We start from the raw sequence: 17,537 nt of genomic DNA on the forward strand, positions 1-17,537 counted from the left end.
GTGTAAAAAATACGGGAAAATGCACTTATAATGACTTCCAAACTGTCCTCGTGATGTCCTATGAGGTTATTATTTTTAGATTTTTTGTTTCGTAAATTAGTGCAAATTAATTCTTTATCATACATGTAGTTTACTATAATTATCTTGATACAAAGCTCTTCCTTTCAAGGATATTGATATGTTTTAAACATGATCCCGCCTTCAAACCATCTTAAACATTTAGGGGAAATACAGCTTTTATATGCTTCCGATCGTCAGAAAAAGGACCCTCAGACAAATACTCATCAGTCCTCAGGTCATATCGCCCTTTTAGTATAAGAGTTACACACAAATTTAATGCTTTTCTTCCATTTTATTCATGTTTGATAAAATGAATCCTTAAAGCTATTGCATATAGTGATAGTATAAATAAGTGAGGCTCCTTTGGTGTAAGCTACATTTAACAGATGTATGGAACAGACTTCCTAGGGGTATTCCATGCATTCTATAATGAAACATAGCGTTTATGCTTATGCACCATGATTCTCGTCTTATTCCCACGAAAACTCTAATACTAGATGGAGGACCCAATTAATCAAGAGTTTGGTTAGTTCAGTGCGTTATAAATGGAAAACACTTAATTGAAATCCTCATAACTGTAGCTATTCAGGAAGTGTTAACTTTTGTTATTTTTAACTGCATGTTTTGATTTTAGATTTTGACGTTTAACGTTTAACTATTATCCAATTTTGGATTTTTTCAATGCTTATTTTTAACCAAAAACTCTTGGTAAACGTATGTAAGTTCTTTTTAAGAATATCAACTTGGTAATTTTCCTTAATGAATGAAGCAATGTTACAAGGAAGTACGTTGTGCATAGCTGTTTTCCGTCCTTTCTGCTTCATCGTGCAATAACGGAAAACTAATCTGTCGACATTTTTTACGTGCTCTTTAAAACAATGCCGAAAGTGGTAAGTTCTGCTGGTTTTATAAGACGTTGTTGTTAATAACTCAAGCTTGAGAAAATAAAAAAAAAGTCTTATTGTTACTAGAACGGATGTGGAAACAACATTGTAAGATTAATTTGACCAAGTGTCCTTGTTCGCGTCATAATTATGGAAGATTCTGTCAAAGAATCCAAGTTGTTTTGGAACCAGCAAGCAGCCATTGAGTCTCAAAAACGTGAGTAACGTTTAAAATATATGTGAGGCTGTGATGACAGATTTATACCAAATCAAAATATAGTGATATTTTATTGCAGATATTTAAACTTAAATGACTGTATTTAAATCAATTACAAATGAGTATTTGCTATTTTGTGATATTTCCAATGTTTGTATTTGTTTTATCGTGATAGACATTGAGTTTCGCTATCAATATGGGGAGGGTCCATGCAATGTGTTTATATTAGACACGTCTTCCAGTCTTGGGGAACACGGTTTCATGCAGATGAAGGAAGCGTTTTTGTCCATTATTGATGGTGATTTTACTTGTTTATTTATAATTTTGTTCGCATGGCCGTTAATAACTGTAACGGGAAATATTTCTTTTTAAATTTCATGTAGTCAAAGTTGTAATACAAAGAAAACCCTTTTCTCAAAAACTTCTTTTTATTCTCAACGTTGTTGAGTGTCGGGTATAAAACGTCTAAAATGATTGAATTGTTCGAATATATACAATGTATTATAAAACAAGGCTTAGCTGAACTATTTCTCTGCGAGTTATTTCTTTCTTAGATATTTTTTTCCCATGTATTTAGAACTATCAAAAGAGGCTTGGTCGAGAAATAATATCAAAGTTATTTTTTTCGATGTCTCTTCTTTTTTAAAATAAGTGTATTGTGTTATTTATGAGCGGAGAAACTGCTCGAAAGATATAGGTTTCTTTTTATATCCTGTCAAAACGTTCAGAAAAAAAATAATTCACAGCCGCCTCGAGTATGCATAGTGTAAAACAACGGAAAATGATTCTGTGGATAGCATCTTTTTTGCAATTTACCCAAATAACTTCAAAAATATTTTTTATATTGAATGAACGTACATTGGAATTAATACCTACGATATAATTAAAATAAAAACCTTCGCAGAGTCCCGCGAATTTGAATTTTACTTGGTTTAATGACCAATAATTTTCTAATTGTAGAATATGCAAAGCACCCGGAAATGGACGAGAACGTAGCCGTCATTGCGTGTGGACGAGAAACCAAGTTTACACGTTATTTTTCAAACCATTATGAAGATATCAAACATTGTTTAGGTAAATAAATCAAAACAACAGCATTTTTATGATTTATTAGATTGTGGAATGCCATTTCATGTTGGATTTTAAAGGGGCATGGTCACGATTTTGGTCAAAAATTATTTTTCTGAATTTAATGTTTACAATGCTTCAGTAAGGCATTTTTTAAAGGCAACCAAAACTTAAGTGCAATTTGTTGACTTATAAGCGAGTTACAGAGCTAACAATTCTTTGCTTTGTAAAAAAGACATTTGTTTACATTATGAACGTTGAAGTCAAAATTCCAATTTTAGACCTTCAGTGAATGTCGTAAACGTTGGGATCTGTTTATATACATGTATGCTTAAAATGAAAAAGATGATAGACAAAACAACTTGAAAAAGATTTTTAGTGGTATTTTGAACCTATGTGAACAAAAACAGGGCACGAGCCTTGTTTACATTACAAAGAATTGTGAGCATTGTATCTTGCTTATAAATTAACAACTGGCTCTTAAATTTCATTTAATCACTAAAACTGCATTCCTAAAGCGTGGTTAATAATAAAAACAGGAAAACAGAATTTAACAAAAATCGTGACCATGCCCCTTTAATTATCTATTTTCATATATAAATACAAGTTGAGGTTTGATCCAAATAAGTTTAAAATTGAGGATATTTTCTAAGTATTCAAAATTGATTAAGTCTCTAATTATATAATTATTAACTCCCTAGGAAGTTATGGTTCTACTGTTCTTGCATGAAATGTAAATAACAAAATTATAAGATAACAATTCCAATTAAAATCAAATTGTTCATTCAAGATGATCTTCACTTTGGAGGATCGTCCCCACTAACTGCTGCATTTTTATTGTCCAAAGGATGTTTCGTGAATGGTGCAAGTAGGTCATCTATGTTTTGTTTATTCTATACAAAATCGTTCAAATGTGATATTTGCGTCATCTAAATTATTGTATTATCTTTAGGCCACACACGCAGGGTTGGAGATTTATACATTCATCCAAGGTTAATTCTCATATCGGATGGTAGACCAACAGATTTTACCTCTTTTTCTTCCTCGAATGACCATTCAGCATTGGAATCTGACGAAGTATAAATTATATGCTAATGTTATAATGTTGTTAAATAACATAGATAGATAATTGATTTATTTTACCTTTGATGATACATTCAAATTGCGAATTTAAGGAAGGAGTCTTATCGTTATCAAACATACTTCTTATGATCAGAAATTCAAAAGATTTTGACACAGTCAAACGGATTATATGACCAAATGATTCAGAATCTATCAGTTTAATCAAATTTGACCTTTTTGTTTTCGCGTAAAGGTCAGGTCAAGGTCATTACCTTTTTCATCAACGTTAAGGATGATAAAAATAAGTGTAGCTCTTTGTAGTTCTGTAGACATTTGTTTAAGATTTAAAGGTTCTATTCTTCAATGAAATGATAGAATATTAGAATGTCTATCAGCTTATACTACTAAATTGGAATAAATATTTATACTAAAATTGCTTAAGCTGTATTTCCTCTAATTTTCTTAAATTTTGATTTTTTTTTTATGCTTGCAATAATAAAATATTTCTGAATTTTATGTATAATGAAGACTTTATACAAAGATATAAATGGACAGAAAAGCTAACAGATTGACAATTTAATAAGAGAGAAAAACCGATTTTAGTGATTTTTTCACAAAAAACCAATGCATAGAATGGACGCTTTATAAAGCTTGTAAAAATGTAATTTGATAGGCAAATCATATTTTAAAAACATATTCTGAAACCCAAGTATCATATTATTAGTTCACATTTGGAAAAAAAAATCCAACATTAATGTTATAGTTTCTTAAATGCTAAAACAGACTCGTTAATCTGCTGCAATTCTGAATTGCGAAACATGTGATAATTTACTATGCCAATTTTACGCCAAAAATATAGTCCTTGTTAGATTCTAAACATTGATTACTTTTTCTATGCCAGGTTGTATGATAATAAAAAAGAAAGAAAAATATACTATTTTAATTTCCTTTCATCTTGATTTAATGAACAATTAATCAAATTTACGTTTGACAAGTCGAAAACCAGAAAAGACTCCTTCCTTAACGAGACCGAGTGCAGTTAGAGTACGCACGCTTTCTCACAGCGTTTTATTTGCATTGTGACGTCATCTTGTTGCTTAGTTGACGCGATGGCGTTTTGGTTTCAACTTGCATATATCCAGCGAAATTTGTCGAAAGTTGTTGTTTTCTTACCTCGCCTAAATATAGCTTAATACATGTATTTCAAGACAGTAACCATGTATTTTATATTAATGACCCTTAATATGTGATGTTATATATTAATTAATTACTTAAATATCTCTGAATGTTTTAATAATACTGTAAAGTTCATGCACCATTTCCGCCTTTGTTAAATAAGAAATAGCCATTATCTAGCAAATTTGCGCATACCAAAAAAACAACAACTTTGATAAGACCCCAGGAACAAACCAAGAGATAAAAGTGGGTTTTTTTTATTTGACGATCTGATGCCTTTTAGCAATAAATTTCATATGTAGAACAAAAAAAAAAGAAATCACTAGGGCAGAAGTTTAAAAAAAGGAAAAAAAATGTTCAAAATTGATGCATTTCAAGCAAAATCCTACAGGGTCCTATGTTGAAAATTAATAAACTTTGAGATGATCCCCTAAACAAATGATGTAGTAAATATATGATATTTTCATCTTAAACTAATAATAATTTCAGTAGAAATTCATGTAAATAATTTCATTAAAACATCTAGGGTAGAAGAAATTAAACCCGGCCTCGTTAAAGACAATTTGAATTAAAATATCATCAACGAATTTCATTTTTATAGTGATTTGGTCTTTTGACAGAATAAGGATTATTTACTACAGTGTACCAGAGATTTGGGAAAACTTCAGCCTATATTTTGTATTCCAGTCGGTAGAAATCCTGATTGGGTGAGATAAAATTGTTATAACCCCCCCCCCCCCCCCCTCCGGCATTTCAGTATCTACTTGGAAATACACATGCCAAAAATAAAGAAATCGATTTAAGGAAGGAGTCTTTTCTGGTTTTCGACTTGTCAAACGTAAAATTGATTAATTGTTCATTAAATCAAGATGAAAGGAAATTAAAATAGAATATTTTTCTTTCTTTTTTTATCATCATACAACTTGGCATAGAAAAAGTAATCAAAGTTTACAATCTAACAGGGACTATATTTTTGGCGTAATATTGGCGTAGGAAAATATCACATGTTGCGCAATTCAGAATTGCTGCAGATTAATGAGTCTGATTTAGCATTTTAAAAACAATAACATTAATGTTGGATTTTGTTCACTAATGTAAACTAATGATATGATATCTGGGTTTCAGAATATGTTTTTAAAATATGATTTGCCTATCAAACAACATTTTTATAGGCTTTTTAAAGCGCCCATTCTATACACTGATTTTTGTGAAAAAATCACTAAAATCAGTTTTTCTCTCTTATAAAACGGTCAATATATTAGCTTTTCTGTCAATTTATATCTTTTTATAAAGTCTTTATTTTACATAAAAATCATAAATATTTTATTATTTGAAGCATAAAAAAATAATAAAAATTTCTTCAAAATTTAAGAAAATTAGAGGAAATGCGGGCTAAGCAATATCAATTTTAGTATAACTATTTATTCCGATTTAGTAGTATAAGCTGATAGACATTCTGATATTCTATCATTTCATTGACAAAAAGAATATTCAAATCTTAAACAAATGTCTACAGAACTACAAAGACCCACACTTATTTTTATTATCCTTTACGTTGAGGAAAAAGGCAGTGACCTTGACCTGACCTTTATGCAAAATCGAAAAGGTCAAATTTGATAAAACTGATAGAATCATTTGGTAATATGATCCGTTTGACTGTGTCAAAATTTCATGAATTTCTTATTATAAGAAATATGTTTGATAACGAGAAGACTCCTTCCTTAAAAGGAATGTTGTGTTCTAACAAATCCTTTATGTTTTTTAACCGTGTAGCATACTTTTCGTATTCTTGGTATATCTCGATAATTTGTACATTCTATCATGTTAAATATCATTTTTAAATGTAAACCAAATGAACAAAGTTTCAACATGCAATTTTATTTTTTTTTTCTGCTATGTCAAATGTATTCAACCTTTAAACCTTACAATAACTTTCGATCAAATTATCGCCTGTTTCAGACGGTGTTAGAATTTATCTGCAACCAGTCACGCGGAGGGAAAATAGTTCATTCTTATGAAGCCAGGCAGTTTGCCAAATTATCTCAAAACATGGTAACAAACTTAAAGGCAGTTTGCCAAATTATCTCAAAACATGGTAACAAACTTCAAAGCTTGTTGTGATATGAATTAAAATATATTTTGCAACATACATGTTACATTTTAAACTTAATTGGTGCTAGTATAAATTATCTATCTATCTATCTATCTATCTATCTATCTATCTATCTATCTATCTATCTAAATCAAATATTTTTATAAAGGCTTGAGCAATGGTGACTACAGAAATATTGAATGAACATCTTTTTAAAGAAAATAGCGTCTAGGCTGTCATATACAATGATGAATGACGGGAACGATAGAGAGCGTGTTATGACGTCACTGGTGTGTACATTTCCTGATGAAGAATTTACAGAAATGGATCAAGTATGTGATTTTTAAAAAAATGTTTTGTTTACATGGGACTGTTTTTATAAACCATTATAGAATTAATTAAGTGTTATATGTACAGGATGATATATTTGAAGTATGCTTGAAAAAATCCTTATATCGACCCGTCGATCGTATAGAAGCGGAGGGTGGGGAGGACTTGAATAGGTTTGAAGAAAGAAACCCCCAGATGCCTCCTTTAGGTGCAAGGGTCAAACGTGGGCGGGACTGGGTTTGGGATGACCAGGATAGTCTCGGACCTGGAACAGTTATAGGGCATTGCAAAAACAGTAAATAAATATTTGTATCATTCTTAATAAAAATGATCATTATTACACTTACATGTCTTCAAGATTTTTTTATCTTTAAAATTACTCAATTGCTAAATAATTTTTTAATCACCAGTGGGCTGGTTGACGGTGGAGTGGGATACTGGCTCCCGAAATATTTACCGCTATGGAACAACATGTTTGGAGAGTGATGTGTATGATGTTCAGGTATGCAATGAACCTCGAATTTTGAGGAACGAACCTATATCAACAGGCTGCCAAGTCCACAGAGGTAGTGAAAAATTATATGGGATATAAGTATAGGGATATTCTTTCAATATAGAAAAATATGCGTTCAATAATTGCAAATTCTTAATTTCGCAAAACATTAATATAATTTTAGTATCAATATTCCCCTAGCCCATGGTTTGATATATGTATAAATATAAAGTGCACTAATAAAATTTAATATAGACTTATTACCAAGTGTATATAACTTTTATATTTACTTAAGGCCCAGACTGGGAATTGAAAAATCAAGATGGTGGTACCGGAAGTATTGGATCTGTTGTGACAGTAGTAGAAAATGGAGATATTCTGGTAAGATCGTGTTCAGAAATAGTTCAAACAATCACGATTTCTACTGACAATGCTTGAACAAATTTCCAACTCACTCTTTATTCCGATGTAGACATTTCAAACAGAGACATTACAGTTGCATATTGTTCCTGTCGTTGTCAAAGTTTCAATTAATTTGAAAAGTTTTGAAAACGAAATGTATAAAGTATAAATGTATGTATGGATGGATGCTTAAATTGTATCAATGATGATGTAGGTACGATGGCAGAATGGTTTTTTGGGTCAGTATAGATTTGGTAGAAATGGAAAATTTGACCTTAGGATTTGGTAAGTGATATTTGTTACTTAGATATGTGTTCAGTGTCCTGATATCTCTAAGAAATTGCAGTTATAATTGATGTCAATAAATATAAATATTGACATGCTAACTAAAACTATCTTCCCAAATGAAATAGATAATGAGATTGCCTTGACACTTATCAGTTTAAAATCTGTTTACAATCATTCATTCTTGTTTATACTAGATGTTTTGTCTGATACGAAATAGGACTTAACAAAATTTTTGAACAAAATGAATCGTTTTATCCTAAAGCGATCCCTTTTCACCGGAAGCGGTTAGACACCGATGGGAACTGATGAGGACGCCGCCTGCGATGAACTATACATCCGGAGCTCAGGCAAGCCCCAATGAAGGTACTTCTTCCTGTTAAAAGAAAGAGTGTTGATATATATTGACTATTCAAGGTTATACAGGCTTTGATTTTTTTACAAGCTGAATGCTTAATAGAAGATTTCAATATGTGTACAAATCTCCGCAGATTTTGAAAAGGCATTGGATTCATCAGAAACATCAAATAATAAGACTTCTCCGATAACAACGACGAATCCGATCTTGCATGTAACTAAAGGAAAGTACTTCCGAAACCACTCATTGTCATCCGATATTGAAACAGACGGTCCCAGTTTTTCATGTGCCCTTGGACAATGGTTTTGGAAAGATGGCACAGGAAAATGGAACCCATATTGTAGAGAAACAAACACCAAAATTAACAAATGTTATAAACGTGATCCCAAGTCAACTGCGATTGTCACGGTCCAAAACCAAACGTAAGTAAATAGTAACTGGGTTACTCTGTACTGAATAAAATTTTTTTTTATTCCGAACTATATTTGTTCTTGTCTTTCTTTTACTATAGATAGCGTGATATTTTTGTTAGTTTTTTTATTTTTATATTTTTATTTAGTTACAGAGTTGTAATGGCCAAAAACATACAGATACACGTGGTAACTAGAGAGAAGTCTGAGGTAAAATTAGTGAAAAAATGAATTCAGTGCGTGATAACAAATGTGGCTCTGATAATAAAATAGGATAAATTGTTGATCCTGTCTGTTATAGATGGACCTACTATTATTTGATATCAGTGTTGAAAATAAACGAATGAACTTTAAGAGCATTTGCTTGTTGTTTTCTGATTAAAAAATATTAATATTGAACCCAGCTTGTTCGAAACCACACCCAATCTCACAAACGATAACGGACCGAGGACCAGCTAAATGACCGTATCGTGATTTCATGAGTGAATTAAAACGTATTCGGAATGGCTCACTAATATTTTCAAAGACAATCTGAAACTGTGAAAAATTATCTTCTCGTTATTTTCAAAATAATGGAATTGAGAAAAGTGTTTTATTAATAAATGCGAAATTTGCAGTTTTTGCGAGAATTCCATACGAGGTGCATAGTTTGTAGAAGGAACACTGTAACTTTTATAATTTATTAATTTTTCCTTGAATCACGTAAAAGATCATGGAATCTGACCGAGTAAAAGTATTCATGTATTAAAGATATGCTTACGTTTTATTGGCCAACCCCCCTCCACAGTAAATTTACCTGAAATGTATTTTGAATGCAAGCACATTCAAAACATTATCAAGTGCATGGCAGCATATATACTCATCTTGTATAATAATTAATTATTTTAATAATATAATATTATATAACAAGAGACCCATGGGACCATATCGCTCACCTGAGCAACAATGGCTTTATATGGGTGTGCAAAGGATATTGTGCCATATGACCCCTCGGTAGAAAAACAAAAAAAAAACAAAAGCTTAAGAATACCATAAAATAAACTGTATCCAAATTTTACACTTATTTATCTACACGTAATTTATGACATTATACCCTTATGAAATACCATTTTTACCAAAAACAAGATCCTATTCAAGATAGAAAACAAAATTTTGGTAGGGGTACACTCTTAACTTCCAATTCTCTTTATTTTAGTTCTGCCCCCTCACTTTATCAAACGATCAAATTATATATGAGAATATGCATATAGGTACATATTCATCTTCAACTACATTGTACTAGCTAGTTATAGTATTTTATTTAAAAAGATTCCTATATGTGAAAGAGGAAAATTGTACCTCAAGGTGATCAAATTAAAAACATTCAAATATTTAATTGGTCATCCACATTATAAACGATTGTTGTTTACCAGGCGTGAACTCGTGCTACGTTTTATAACCTTACTCACTTGATCAATGAATACACTCGAATGAAAAATGTTGTCATGTAATATGTTAAAGAGCTATTACATGTATAATCAAATGCATAGGCGTCGGAACTGGGTGGAGGGGGAGGGGGTCTCCCCTTTTTTTTTTTGCAAAGTTAGACAAAGCCATACTCGAAATCTTTTTTTATGCTTGTTAATCTACCCAACCCCACCCCCACCCCCACCCACCCCCATGAGCCTCAGATTGTAATATATTTTGACAGGCATATCGCTCTATTTTACTAAGGCCCACACTTTATTTTCATCTTTATTCAAAATCAACGTTAAAAAATGGCTACAAATCAAGATGATTTTCAGCTGTAATTTTTTCTTAAGAATAGCGATAATAGATCCCCGTAACAGTAATGTTTTAAACTGTTTTAAAGAGGTCGTTTTAATTTAATTGTGTCTGAAAAACCCATCAAAGTTGGTGTAGATTCATCGTATAAGGAGGGGGCCCTAAAATGTTGTTATAGCATATCATCCTTTTAATTTTTCTGTACAAATATTTAACGTTTAGTGAGACATTTCTAGTGATAAATCAAAATTTCAGCGTCAATTGTAGAATTAAAAGCAAGATACAGAACTCACAATTCTGTCTGGTTTGAGTCAACTTTTTGTTCACAAGAGTTAATTACATTCAACTTAAGATTTTTAAACTTGGAATTTCCTATTCAGAATGAACAAAAGCATGGCCTCAGTTCTGGGAGCAAAGATCTGTATCTTGCTTATAATTCGAAACTTGACTCAGCTGGAAATGATTAGTAAAGAAAAAATTGTAAATAAACAATTAAAACAGAAGATTAAACAAAGAAAGAGCACAATTTATCTTTCATAATATACATATACCTATATATTTCTAGCAGCAAAAACAATCTCCGTTTAAACTGAAAATGCAGAGCATCTTAACAAAACACGTTGCATTATAATCAACCATAACGTAGAAATCGTACCGAATTACCAATAAAATGTATAGTATTTATAATGATATGCTGTAAGTGCATCAGATTATGCTAATTTTGCACAGGTAAAATATTAACTGTCTGATTTGAACATATTTTATTGTGTAAGTAACACAAAAGGATCGGAAACAAGTTCTTACAACTTACAAGTTCCTCTCCTAATGATAATACATACAATATATACAATTGTCATAGTACATGTAATATTACATGTTACTTATAGTTATTGACTTTATAATAATTAAATTCATGGACATACATTTACAAAGTAATTGCAAATATATAGTAGATAACGTTAATGTACAGTATAGAAAGCAAAAGCAAAAAGGAATTTAATTATTAAATCTTCCAGACTCATTAATGAACTTTTGAACTGCTGAAAAAATAAAGCAGTTTGTATTGTAAGACAAATTGTCACTACCCCAAAGAAGCAAATGTGAGTTAATTAAAATTGTTTCATCAAGCCTATTAAAAAGTAATTCAAAAAGATTGTTTCTTGCATTTACATAATTCTTGCATACAAAGAAAAAGTGATAAATATCCTCCTTTTGACCACAAATACAATTGGGTGATTCAATAATGTTTCTTCTATACAGATCATAATTCAAATACAGTTGTGTCTCAACTTGGTATGTAAAATATTAATAGTGCGTTTACCAAATGAAAAATATTTTGGAGGTTGAGGAATACTATCAGTAATGTTTTTCTTGAATATGTTGAGAGACGTTGCTTCCCTAACTTCTAATTTGAGAGAATTCCATTTCCGAGTGGTGTCAGGTACAAAAGATTTTTTGTAAAGTTCTAATCTGCTGATTGGAACACTATAATTTTCGCTATTTCTTGTGTGATATTTTGAGACATTTTTTGTTACGGGAGGAATAATATTGCTCAAGTACTCAGGTACTTGATTTGTATGAATTTTAAACATGGTTATTAATTTAGCCTTATTTCGTCGACTGACCAGAGATTCCCAGCCAGTTTCTGTGTAGAGAGAATCTGTAGATGCTAAAATGGGTAAACCAGTAACAATCCTTGCAGCACTTAATTGAACTTTTTCTAATCTCTCCATGTCAAACATATTGCAACCGTCCCATACTACAGAAGCATATTCAAGAACTGGTCTAATAAACGTGATATTTTTGATAAATTAGTTCTACCTAGAGTAAACTTAAGTTTTTTCAAAAGTCCTAACTTTTTGTATGCACTGTTTACTATATTATTAATATATTGAGACCAACTTAAATCATTAGAAAAAAGTAAACCAAGATGTCTGTGGGTTGAAACATAGTCCAGTTGACACCCTTGAAAAAATAACTTAGGAAATTCTTCTACATGTTTCTTAGTGAAAAAAACAGCTTTTGTTTTAGACGGATTAAATTTCAATAACCACTTGTCAGACCAATCGCTAAGAATTTTCAGATCATGGTTCAATACAATTTCAATGTTTTTAGTATATAAATCACAATGCTGTAATGAATTATCATCAGCATAAAGTCTACAAAATGATAACATATTCGTTGCTACATCATTAATGTAAATAAGAAATAAAAGTGGTCCTAATACTGACCCTTGTGGAACACCAGCATTGATACATAACGTTGATGATAACTTGTTTTTGTACATTACCCTTTGTGTTCTATTATTAAGTAACTTTTAAACCATTGTAAAAGATGCCCACTTATACCATAAGTTTGAAGTTTAAAAATTAGGGCTTCTTGCCACACCCTGTCAAAAGCTTTAGACAAATCACAAAAAATCATACAACACATTTTCCCATCTTCTATACTTTTGACAATGCTATGATATGTTTCTAATAGTTGGAATACCGTGGAATGGCCAGGCAAAAAACCTGCCTGGTATTTATAGAATAAATTATTTTCGTGAAAGAAATTATAAACGTGCTTAAAAATTATCCTTTCCATAATTTTGCTGACACAGCTTAGCAGGGATACCGGTCTGTAGTTACTTGCAACAGATGGATCATCTTTCTTAAAGAGCGGTAGAACATGAGCTATTTTCCAATAATTTGGAAATGAATTTTCAACAAGTGATTTGTTAAAAAGCATACATAAAGGTTTTGAAATGGAAAATTTTGTATATTTCAACATTCTATGACTAATATTATCAGGGCCAATAGCCTTATTAACGGGCAAGATTGATATAATGTCAAAAACTTCTTGAACCTCTATGTGAATATCTGAAAAAAAATTATTACACATATAGTATAAATTTGGTAATGAACGATTCGCAGATTCAATATTTGAAATTGATGAAAAATATTTTTTCAAAGTTTCTGTTTTTTCAATATCTGAAAAGGCTAATGTAGGTTGTCCATTTTCAAAGAATTGCAATGGGGGTATTTCAGTTGTTGCTTTAACTTTGAATAAATCTTTCATCAACTTCCAATATATTTTACCATTCCTACTACTATCATGCAATGCAGATTCAATATTATCATAATAATTAGTTATAGCGTGTTTTTTTCATATTATTTACTTTATTGCGAACGTGTCGGAATTTTGTCCAGTCGGCATCATTATTGGTTCTTAAAGCTTTGTTTCGTAAGCGGTCCCTAATTCTCATAGTTTTACGAAGCATCGAGTCGTACCACGGTTTATCGCGGGGGCGTATGGTTATAGTTTTTTCGGGTACACATTCACGAACATATGCCATAAATGTTGAAGTAAACTGTGCAACTGCCGCATCAATATTTGGAGCGCTGTTAATTGTAATATCCCAATCGCAGTTGGAAATTAGAGAGTTTAATTTTTCAAAATCTGCATCTTTATATACCCAAATATTACGCTCGTATAATTTTGCGCAGGTAAAATATTAACTGTCTGATTTACCGAAGTCTATATTTGATTCGATACGTAAAAATCCCAAAATACAGGCAATGTTTTCTCTCAAGTTAAAAAGCATAAACTAAATTCAAAACAACGTACAGTCGTTTTACCGGTAACGAACCAGTATGCGGTTACGTCGTGCATGCGACTATTAATATTATTATCGGAATTCCAAATGTTTTTATTTTTTGTTTAAATCACGTTTCTTTGCCCTTCTAAACTGTAGTATCAAACTTCCGAAAATATAAAGGATGAATTACGGAGATGGTAATTTCAACACCCCCCTCCATTTTCTTAGTTTCGAATACGTTTTCCAGTATCAAATCAAGCACCTTCTATCACTTCTGACCGAATATTTTGGGGCATGTCAATAGACTTATTAATGAAGAAGGAAAAATAATTGTGGAAATATGTTATTTAAACAAATAATATGATCGTTATTAGTCCCCTACCGATTTCACCGGAGGGGACTATAGCTTTCCTCTGCGTCCGTCAGTCCGTCCGTCTGTCTGTCTGTCTGTCCGTCCGTCTGTCCGTCCGTCCGTCCGTCTGTCTGTCCCACTTCAGTTTTCCGTTGTTTTTTTCTGCATGCGTTTGACGAATGATGTGAAACTTGCTGAGCAGCTTAAAAATATCAAACAGCAGACCAAGTTTATACTTTTGTAGCGTCTGGTCAACACAATTTCCAGAAATTTAATTTTTTTCACTCCGATTTTTTTAATGATCGGGTTCGTTATCGGGCTCAGTGTGTACTAAATGAACGAGGACATTATGTGGTCAGTAAAATAATAAATAATATCGTGCATTATTTGTATTATTACATTTATCATTTCTAATAACAAACAAATAAGTTCTGTAAAATGGTGTCAAGTATTGTGTAAATTTTAACGGCAGGGTTTTATCATTATTATTATTACAATCGGGTTCGTTATTGGGTTTTGGCTGTTGAATAATAGACTAGACTTCTGTGTTTGCTTTGCTTCAAATATGTATTTTTTTAATGGATTTTTGAGATTGTTTGCTGTATAATCATTTTTCATAATTTCATACTATACAATTACTACATTTATGATAGGGGATATTTAATATACAGGGTCTCAAACTTTTGCCATTCTCAATCAAAGGGGTTACCGGTAGGGGACGTGTATTGCTTATGCAATACTCTCAGAATGCTTGTTTTTATCGTACCGCTTTCCCGTCAAATTGAAACAGGACTTGAACAGTTTTCATTTTGCTTAACTTTATGAAATTGAATTTTCATGAAAACACTTTATAATAGTTATTGATGATAAGTAGTTTCATTTGTCTTTGTTTTGCCCGTATATCTATCAATATATCCAGCCAAATAATACTTCTGCCGCAATGAACCGACATTAGGAAAACTACACGTGGTTCTATCTGAAGTCGTAATTTCATTCAAAGCTCAATTATTATTTGGTGTGGTGCATAATCTCATTAAATGGATTACAATTTCCAATTATCCACTAAAAAGGGTTTAATAACAAACTAATTTTCATAGTTAGGTTTAATTGTTTTCACACCTTCGATTTTTTTTGCCTTGCACTTCCAGCAGTTTATATCTGTGTCACCTTTTTAATTTGTAAATAATACGTGGATCAGAATTTTGGTCTTTTAATATTGGAAATATAATTGCTTTCCACCACACAGAGGGTATTTTAATGTTATCAAAACAGAGTGAAAACAATTTATGAAGAACGTTAATTACTGCGTCATTCTTCAACACTTCATATGGCAACTCGTCTACGCCGCTTGATTTCCCATTTTTAGCTTTTAAAACAACTTCTTTTACCTCGTCTACGTCAAGTGCGCGATTAAGGAAAGTGTTGGTAATGTAGGGTATTTTGGACATATTCTTTTTTATTTCAACTTTTTTTGCCATCGCATGTGCCTTGAAGTCTTTGTTACTACCACTATTTCGATTTTTATCATACAGCTTTGAGAAGTTCTTTTTCCATTTCTCTTTAATCAATTTAATGATTGATGTAATGGTGCCATCTTCTTTGTAACATTCGTTAGGGTGGCTGGTTTTACAATTCGGACCAAGCTTTCGAAGTTTCTCCCAAAATTTTCTCGGATCTTCAGTGGAAAAGGTTTCAACTTCTATTGCGATATTTTTGCGGTATTGTCGTTCATAGAATCGTATCTTTCGATAAAGGGTATTGAGTGATTTTTTGTACTGTTGTCTTAGACGATTCCTTTCATGCCGCTTTAATTTGAAGAATCGAAATTATTGTTCGTGTTTACTAATAGTTTTCCACAAGTTAGTTAATTCGTCGTTCCAGTATGGTTTGTGCACGCGCATTCTCTTCTTTGTTTTGACAGACCAGTCATATTGCGGTATGAGTTCTTCCATTTCATTTATAATAGTTTTGCAAAACTCATCGTATAATGAGTCGATTTGTTCTTGTGTGGTTAATCGAGTTTCCGTCATTATTATGTAAAGCAATGTTTGTTTTGTAATTTCTGACTTCATAAATGTGTTTTGAATGTGGTGCAGGTTGAACCTTTTCTTATTATGGTTTTATATCAGAGTTCGTTTGCTTAGATGCCGTATTTTTCGACCCGATATCACAAGATATTTTAAGATCGAATAATATATAACACTGCGTGGTCCGGGGGTCTGGACTTTTTTCCCAGCAGTTGGAATAAACTATATTGTTCTTTGATGTCTTTACAGTTAATAATACGGAAGTTTTCACATTGGTGAAATATATCGTGTGGCACGCATTAGAAATCAACAACAGATTGACCCCGTGATGATTGGAAGGTATAATTATTGGAATCATCGCCATATCGACCGTTTAGTATGCAAATCCTGGTATCATTCAAGAACTCGATGAAAGAATTGCCATGTTGGTTTTGTGCTTGATCTTTTACGTGTCTGCATGGTATATTGTCTATTGTTATACTTTCATGTTAAATACTGAAATCTGATTGGTTAAGACGCAGTTAATAATATTTTATATTACCCTCAGCGTTAGCAACGCACTTGGCAACGGGTAACATTAAAAAATGTTACATGCGCGAAAATTATGCGCGTACGGTTCGCTGTAGAATTCACGATATTCCTATATAAAAGCAGTAAAATTTTCTTAAAAATTTTTAAAAAGACATTCAGTATAACAAAATAAATAGTGCCTGTTTGGGAGGATAACAGTTGAAATTGACACCCCTCGAAAACCATTGTCAACCTCCGCTTCGCGTCGGTTGACAATGGTTTTCTCGGGATGTCAATTTCAACTGTTACCCTCCCAAACAGGCACTATTTATATACTGTGTTATTTATGTCTTGCGCGTTGCCTATTCGGAAATTAAGATCGCAACATATAACAATTGCATAAATACTGAAATCTGATTGGTTAAGACGCAGTTAATAATATTTTATATTACCCTCAGCGTTAGCAA

At 31.8% G+C, this 17,537-nt stretch overlaps 1 protein-coding gene across 4 annotated transcripts; it reads left to right on the forward strand.

Annotated features, from left to right (window-relative positions):
• The first annotated feature begins 545 nt into the window (after positions 1-545).
• LOC128176508 (uncharacterized) lies at positions 546-9,536 on the forward strand. Of its 4 annotated transcripts, XM_052842905.1 has the most exons (16): positions 858-950; positions 1,032-1,161; positions 1,337-1,459; positions 2,122-2,235; positions 3,020-3,097; positions 3,182-3,306; positions 5,088-5,174; positions 6,427-6,519; positions 6,778-6,891; positions 6,977-7,184; positions 7,300-7,455; positions 7,678-7,763; positions 7,999-8,069; positions 8,335-8,435; positions 8,561-8,849; positions 8,987-9,534. In XM_052842905.1, the coding sequence occupies exons 2-16, from the start codon at positions 1,095-1,097 to the stop codon at positions 9,066-9,068; spliced, it is 1,794 nt and encodes a 597-aa protein (XP_052698865.1). In that variant the 5' UTR covers positions 858-950; positions 1,032-1,094; the 3' UTR covers positions 9,069-9,534. The 4 variants fall into 4 exon arrangements, with proteins under 4 accessions (XP_052698864.1, XP_052698866.1, XP_052698867.1 ...); XM_052842904.1 differs by having other exon boundaries at positions 546-1,161; positions 8,987-9,533; XM_052842906.1 differs by lacking the exon at positions 5,088-5,174 and having other exon boundaries at positions 546-1,161; positions 8,987-9,536.
• Positions 9,537-17,537: the final 8,001 nt, after the last annotated feature.

This window comes from Crassostrea angulata, chromosome 3 (genome assembly GCF_025612915.1).
Source record: "Crassostrea angulata isolate pt1a10 chromosome 3, ASM2561291v2, whole genome shotgun sequence".
Taxonomy (NCBI): Eukaryota; Metazoa; Mollusca; class Bivalvia; order Ostreida; family Ostreidae; genus Magallana; species Magallana angulata.

Coding starts and splice junctions, on each gene's coding strand:
- LOC128176508 (XM_052842904.1), top strand. CDS start 1,095: ATGGAAGATTCTGTCAAAGAATCCAAGTTGTTTTGGAACCAGCAAGCA. Junction 3,307..5,087: donor CAGCATTGGAATCTGACGAA/GTATAAATTATA, acceptor GTCTTTTGACAG/AATAAGGATTATTTACTACA. Junction 6,520..6,777: donor CCAAATTATCTCAAAACATG/GTAACAAACTTA, acceptor ATCTTTTTAAAG/AAAATAGCGTCTAGGCTGTC.